An 8,239-nucleotide genomic window follows, 5' to 3' on the forward strand; every position below is an offset into this window, starting at 1 on the left:
GGAAAACAACAGATAGGGAATCTGCCACCTGGGAGACTGCCCTAAATGCAGATCAGTAGTGAAGAGGCTCAACCAAGGGATGATATTTGAACCATGACACTACTTAGGTCAACATTACTTGCAATCATTACCACTCTGTGAGGAACTCCATGTGGCTATGTTGCTTAGGAGCAGTACCATTATGTGCGGCACACCACGGATCTTGGCATTGCCTGTGATTGGTACCATTGTGTGCGTTCTACCATGGCGGGGGTGCGGGCGCTCGGTTGCATAGACTAGCGTCCAGCGAGAGTAAGTGCAGTGTGCTCCGCTCTAATGCTTTGTTTTCGCTGTGAGTAGCACCAGTGTGTGAGGAAGACCTGGGTCTATGTTGCCTGAGAGTAGTACCCTTAGATGCAGAACACCATGGGTTTGTGTTAATCTGTGAGCAGTGCCATTGTGATATACCGTGGGTCTACATTTCCACTGATTAGTACCACCCTGCAAGAAACACAGTGAGTCTACGTTACCTGTGATAAGTATCACTGTTGGAGGAACATCATGGTTTTGCTTTACCAGTGATTGGTACCAATGTGAGGGGTTGGTGACCAGGATTTTGGTCACCCTTACGATAACCAGAATCATCCCAGTAATTAAGACATTGTGAATTAGATTCACTGATTGCTTTTGTTTCACAATCCTTTTCTTATCATTCCTTTTAGATTCTATTCTGGATACATTGTGAAGTTTTAATTTTCATTTCGTTGTGCCTCATGCCATTAGGGGCTGATGACCTAGCTGTTAGACCACTTTCAACAACAAACATCAGTATAATCTTTAATAAACTCTTCTTGAAACTCTTTTCCTTTAATCTCTATACCCTTATCTTTCTCTTTTTTCTTGTATTTTTGTGACTGCTCCTTTAAACTTTGCTATCACTGCTTTATGGTCACCCTGAAAGGCTTCCTCAGGAATAGCTGTAACATCCGTAAGATCTTTCCAATGTCGTTTTTCCACTAATATCTAATCAATCGACATTTTCGTTCTTCTGTCTCCCCATGCATAACTGGTAATCTTCTGGTTATTTTTTTTTTTAATTTTTTGTTATTACTGAACCATGCATTTCCAATTATTCGCCATGTCACACAAATGTGATTAACCTGAACTTGTTATGTTTGCGGGGAATTTACTCTGCAGTCTCAGAATTACCCACTATCACTCCTATAGTGAAAAAAGAATCTGATTCGTATTTTGGAAGTAAAGTAGATGAGGTATAAAGCTGGGCACCAGGTAAAGGTTTCTTGCGATTGTTCGTGAACTTTGTTGTGTTGGCTTAATGGCACTTGGAAGGAAACCGTTGCCCTTTGGAAACCCGGCTTATGTGTTTTTCACATCTGAAGCCTCTTTCACCAGAGCCCAAATGCTAAATAGTCACCGTAGTCATGTTTGGACCAATGAGAATCCCCACGCAACATTTGTGAAGAGCCATTAGCACAAATTTTCAATCAACATGTGGGCAGGCATAGTCAGCGAATATGTAGTAGACCAGTTTCTTCTTCCTCCCTGCCTATATGCAGCAGTGTAGACAGTGGTGTTCGGAGATGTACTACCCAAGTTTGTGAAACGCATCCCATTTGCCCTTCGTCAACAGACTTCGTTCCAACATGATGGAGCTCCACCTCGCGTTGGATTGACTTCGTGAACACCTGGATCAGAAATTTCCTGCAAAGCGGATAGGAAGATAAGGTCCTGTTCTGTGGCCCGCTCGTTTTCCTGATCTCACCCTCTTGTGAAAAGCCTAGTGTGTGAGGCACCTGTCGAGACTGAAGAGGATCTCTTAGCAAAGAATTCTCGCTGCCTCAGACGCTGTTCAAATGACATTGCGGATATTCAAATGGGTACGACAGTACTTTGCGAGACGATGTATGCCTGCATTGATGCAGGGGAACGCCATTTCAAACAATTGTTGTAAATGGAGCAACGTGCGTACCTGCCAACCCTTCCACTTTACCTAGAAGCTTTCAGTTTTATAATTCGTCTTCCGATTTTCTGATTTTTCTTTTTCCTGTTTTTGACCAATGTAACCTCCAGTGCGCTCTCAGTACTCTTCCCCTAGGATCAATGATCAATTCTTACGTGTTGTGTAATTTATGCAACCTCATTTTTAAGCATATGTATTTGATGCCTTATTTTGCGAGGGTATCGCCCATTCCCTTTGTATATCGTGTTTCCCACTCACCACAGCACTTTGTGTGCTTTACAGTTGGGGATTTTGGATGGCAATCCTCCTACAAGCAAGAGAGTCTAGCGCATGCTAGCGACTCAGTTAATCGGGACGAAAGAATGAGTTTGTTATTCTGTTGATGCGCTGTTAACATCTTTTCTGTGCATAGTTTTGTTGGAGTTGTAGGTCACGTGATTATTTCTTCTTGCAGTTCCGTGCTTTTCCCCCTGTCAAAATCGTATGTTAATAGTGTAGGAGACATTGATCTGTTTGGTATGTGGTAGATTTGCGTATTTCAGTGCATTTGTGTTCGTTCTTACTTCAAAATTGTAACGAGTTGAATGTATTTCAGGGAGTTGTCGGTGACAATTACTGGTATTTTCTCTTCATGTTATGGCAAAAACATTGAAATTTTGTGTGTAATCCAATATAACAACTTCATTAATTATGAGAGTCCATTAAATGTTAAAAGGAATGTTCATGATGATGTCCCTTAAAGGGTGAAACGTACTAATATAATAAATTATATATTGTATTGAGTAGGCGGACCCCTTGTTTATAATTAAGTTTATCTTAAATTTAGCGGGAGGTACACCTCAGCTCCGTGCATTCAAAACGTGCGCCTTAAAGAACCAAATGTGAAACTGCCACTACATAAAGTTGGAACTTTAATCAGATGATGTCACTACTGAAGGATTAAGTACCTGTGTTGTGAGGTTGCCTAGACTGACTGGATTTATTTGCTTTGTGTTTGTTTACTTCAAGAAGTTTGGACATTTCTCCATAGATGTCATTACCTAAAACTTGGTCACGCACTCTGGTGCAAAGAGGAATAAGTTGTTATTGAAAGAAATTGTGTTCATAGGTTTTCTCTAGTAAATCAACGTTCATTTATTTTTTAAATATATTTTTTTTATATATTTCAAGGTTTGCAACACTTCTCTCTCATTCCGCCAGTTTTGATTGTGACCAATCACTAATTTTCTGTACTTAGTTTTCAGCCTATCACAGGCTTCTTCTTGGTTTTTGGTTATAAAATTTTGAATTTACCAATAAAATTAAGAGGGTCTGTCCGGATTAGTCCAAAATCCTCTCGAACCTTCCCTGCGGGTATATAAGCTGAGGCTTTTCTGGCTACCTTGTCTCATTGATCGTCATCTGAGTGTGTGTGTGTTAAGACAGGACACCTCATTCATCGGCAGGCAGAACAACAGCCAAGTAATGGCCACCTAAAGCAGGGTCAGCCAACTGCGTGTACGTGTGATGTCAGGTAACACGTCACACACTCTGCTCGGGCAGCGAAACGAAGTACTTAGTACTGTAACTGAGAAGTGAAGGCTAGAGGGGCGAGGGCAATCACAACGTCATTCCTAGGGGGAGGCCCAAGGGCTGCAGGTAGTACAATGCGGTTATGTGTAGTACATATTTCTCTCCATATAATTTATTGTAACGTAACTTTGTTATGAAGTAGCGTAAAAGGTATAAAGCAACGTTATTTCTACATATACAAACTAAACTTGCTTTTTCCGGTGAATCTTCGGAACTTACATTGAACACAAAATTGCTGTGTTTGACAATATCACCCACTGTAAAAATAGTGCTAATAGTAACAAACAGCACAGTTTTACAACAAAAATAGTACAGAGAGTAATCTGTAAACTCAAAACATAAGTTTTACCTCATGATATCGATACTCGGTTGCCACTCGTGGGTTTCCTTGATAGTTTGTAGTCTTGTTTCGTTGACTGGTTTTGCAATATTTGGAGTTAATGTTTGAGGAAACACTAAGTTTAAGAGCACACCTAAAATCGTGACCTGACAACTGGCTTCTCTGTTGTGGTTTTGTTGATTTAAAATAGAAAAGATTCGTTCACAGGCATACGTGGAACCGAAAATACTCAACACTCTCGCTCTCTCGCTGAAAACCTATGCCATCGGGGAAACTTTTTTAAAAATATTATGAGCCCAACTACTCCAGAATTGCGCCCTGCCATAGAAGGTGCACCATCTGTTGCTATTGAAACTAGTTTGTTCCATGGTAAAGAAGCATTTTCAACAACACTTACAATGCAGTTGAAAATGTCGATGCCTTTCGTGGTATTTTTCATAGGCACTAAATCCAGTATTTCCTTCCAAATTGTAAAGTTTTTTTCTCAACCCTTCGTATGAAAACAGCTAGCTGTGCCCTCGTCAATTGCTAAGGAGTATGCCCGGAACTTTTTGCCAGTTCTAATAATTGCAGGTGGACATAATCAGATAGGTCTTGAATTTTTGTCGACACTGTGTGCGCGGACAAGCTGGTAGCTTCGAACTCTTGGAATGATATTTAGACAAAACTCCTCACCTGCTAGAATTAAACATTCCTTTACTAATTCACCACCACTGAACTGTTTAAGTTTCTTTGCAATTAAATATTAAAAAACTTGTGTCCTCATCCCGAGGTGGTGCAGCTCTTTTCAGGCACACCCCCATTGGAGGTGAGCTGCATGTACCATTTCAACCACATACCAGCCCTCCTGCCATTCTTAAATTTCTGGCAGTACCGGGAATTGAACCCGGGCCCCCGAGGACGGCAGCTAATAACACTGACCGTTACGCTACGGAGGCAGACCGCAATTAAATATGAAATTTTATAATTCAATCGAACTGCTGACTCACTGATCGAATGCTCGACATGGTTATTTAATTTACCTTTTAGTTCTGTAATTACACGTACCCTTTCCTCACCTTGATACTGATCATAATCTGCAGCGTAATACAAACTGTAGTGGCGTTGTAAATTATATATATTTTTACATACTGTAGCTCTTTTCTACAAACTAAACATTTAGCTGTAGCAATCCTATCATTTTCAACAAGTAAATATAGATGTTCCCATAAAGATAAAAAGATCGGAGGCGTAGATAGCTTCTCGCACCGTGATATGCCTGGTTCGTCCATACTTATGTACTGTACTGTACTACTAACATGATGCGGCTGAGGGTATTGATAGGTATGTCAAAATCATAAAAACCGGAATTTGATCCTAGATTTAATAATTTGGAGTATCTGGAAACTTATATTCAACTTTTAACCACGCCATTTTCAGTTGTTGCAGATAACGTTGATCTAGACCTACAATTAGTTATTAGATTTACAGTGTGATAGAGAACTAAGAGATCAATTTGTAAACAAGAAGGATTTGTGGCTTTTTGTGAAAAGCGTCTATAAAAGCCGTAGCCACCAGCATGTATGGCACTTCACGTGTTTACTACAAAGCGAGGCTGTCTTTGTCACTCTAAGACAGCGGCTCCCCACCTTCTGCGCTCTTACGTCACATGGGCTCTCCGACGTCACACGGTTTCTCTTACATCACACGCCAGCCAGTTGGCTGACCCTGACCTAAAGTCTATCTTTCTTGCTGTCTCCGCGAACTTATCCGCAGGGAAGGTCCGGATTTCTAACTATGTAACTGTTTTAATGTAAGCTTCTTCCTTTTCACGTAGAATTTCATAGTCTTTTAACTGTAAATCGGGAATAGTTAGTTACCCTCTCTAGCTCCCCTTCATCTTGGTTCGAGGTATCTACGATTTCGTAACCGTTTTCTTTCCTGTAATGTGTTAAATTTTTCATTCGAGTCACCTCAGTAGCTTGAGATTAGCCCCTGTATCACCGGGCCGAGAGCCCTGTTATAGTGTTTTAATACTTCATTATCTAGGAGCGCAAGTGTACGCCTCCATTCAGTTTGTGTTCGGGCCAGTCATTTAACCTATTTTTTTCTACGATGGCTCAGTAGGTTCGGTACTAGATACCCCTGTATTCTAAGTTCTGTCAATTGTTAATTGTGCCCAGAGAGGCCTAAGATTGTAAAGGTTTTGTAATGTTGCCTTAAGTGGGCTGGAAGAAATTTGTTAAATTTGGAGAGCAGGTAAGCTCTTTCCTAAATTTCGATAATATTGAGGAGTGCCTCTGGAAGGCGGTAAATTTGTTGGAACAAAGTGCTCTTGTATTCGTGAGATTTCTATCTTTGTATAAGCATACCTCTTTTGAAATTGTAAACGTGTAAACTGAGGGTTCGAAGCCCGAAATTGTTAAACTCTCTATTCTGGGGTGTTCCACCCTTGTAACTGAATTGGCATTGTACCTGATATTTCATTATTTCACCTAGTGAAAATTTGTGAAGTTGTTTTTTTGAAGGAAATATAACCTTTATTTAAAGTTTTAATTTGAATTTTGCTATTGTAGTTAGACCCATTCAAGCCTGCACCTTCTTTCACCTCTTTCTGCTCCACGGATATCACCGTAACATTAACTATTCACTATTCACCTAGAAGGTGGCGCAGTATTATAGCCTATGTGATGAAATCTAAGAATTAAAAATCTTACCTTTTTTAATTTCTGAAAGTTGGCAGGTATGAGCGTGTGAAACTTGTACAGGTAAACAGACTTAAATGGGTAGAATTTTGTTTAACGTCAGACTTGACCGTTTCCAGAATGTGGTTCCTTATCTCGAATCGATTAATTTGCTGTCTTCCATTATCCCTGGAAGTTTGTATCATGGATACACCCTGTTTTAGGATCTGAGCGCAAGCGCCAGTGACTCTCTGTCAAAAACATCGAAATTTTGTGTGTAATACAATATCACAGCATTAGGAGTCCAGTAAATGTTAGAAGCAAAGTTCATGTACCTGGCTTAAATCTTAATAACATGATTACAACACCTTTTTTAATGTATTTTTTTCAGAACCTGTTTTCCTGCTTTAAAGTTGCAGTGCGTAATTTGTAAGAAATACATTTTTGTGAACAAAAACAATTTTTTCTCTCTCCTGTAAAATTATCTTTGGTTCTTACGACCCTTGCTTTCTAGGGATGATATTTATCAAAGCCTAATCATTGGTGTTTCAACCCAGTGTGGAAATGAAGGTAACTGCATAACAGTTCAAGCCATTTTTTATCTATTGATTCATTGTGGTACCTGAAGTTCAGTGTTGATACATGTCCCTGTTTCTCCCGTCATGAAATCTGGCAGTCCTATACCAGATGCAAGGAATCGGAATTCCTACTATATTTCTCTCCTAATTATTACTTTTACCTTGGCTTGTTCTGCTTATCTAATAATTATTTCTTTATTTTAATTGCAGAATTGGGCATGCCCACCATGTCGCGATCTTTGCAACTGTTCTATTTGCCGCTCCCGTGCCAACCTACCTCCCACGGGCATTCTTTTTCCAGAAGCTTCACGAAGGGGTTTTAAGTGCGTGGCTGATTACCTGATGGAAATTGAGCAGGATTAGTGGGTTAGCAGTATTTCTCTCAAACTGTATGACGTATCTCTTCAGAGGTTTAAATTTAATGCAATACTCTATTATTACTTCTTATATTTTGACATTTTTCTTTTTAAAATTTATATTAGTCTTAGTTTCAATTATGAACTGTGTAATAGCTTGTTTAAAAAGATTCTTTTTTTTAATCTACTGTAAAATTTCTGAAGTAATTCTATATTCGTTGTATTAAAGAAGTATGTCCAACGTAATCTTACACATCTACTCTTGCCCACAATTTTGCATCATGTGACTTTTACCCCTCAATGTGTTTTTGTCCTGCATTGCTGTGGTATCTTTTTTTTTTTTTTTTTTTTTTTTTTCTTGTAAAAACAGAATCTGTAGTATTTGAAATTATTGTGCTAATATTTATAGTATATTAATAACCAAGGTTCTTCCACGTGTCAAAACTTAATTCAGTATAACATAAATTTAGAAATAACCTGGAAAAGGAAACATAGCAGATTACACCTGAAAGAGATACTATTATAAACAGAACAGGTTTCGTCTTGAAAGATCACATTCTATCAGATCACTTTTATTTTCTTTAAACATATCATGAATTGAATATTGTTAAGAAATGTATAAATATTTGTTAAATTCAGGTTATACCCTTCTAATACTAGTTTGAACTTAATGAAATGCTCCAGGAGTGCTTCCCCTCCCTTTACTAGCCTGGCAACGAGTGAAAGGTCATGCAATGCTCAGTCATTGGCATAAGGCCAGCTAGCTAGTT

At 39.1% G+C, this 8,239-nt stretch overlaps 1 protein-coding gene across 1 annotated transcript in view; it reads left to right on the plus strand.

The window, feature by feature from the left end:
- The window catches only part of LOC136863392 (uncharacterized), a 92,387-nt gene extending 84,571 nt beyond the window's left edge, over positions 1–7,816 (plus strand). The window contains exon 6 of the mRNA XM_067139800.2: positions 7,324–7,816. Coding sequence (XP_066995901.2) covers positions 7,324–7,476 — 153 coding nt within the window. The 3' untranslated portion in view covers positions 7,477–7,816. The remainder of the gene's footprint in view (positions 1–7,323) is intronic.
- Positions 7,817–8,239: the final 423 nt, after the last annotated feature.

Source organism: Anabrus simplex, chromosome 2 (genome assembly GCF_040414725.1).
Source record: "Anabrus simplex isolate iqAnaSimp1 chromosome 2, ASM4041472v1, whole genome shotgun sequence".
NCBI classification, from domain to species: Eukaryota; Metazoa; Arthropoda; class Insecta; order Orthoptera; family Tettigoniidae; genus Anabrus; species Anabrus simplex.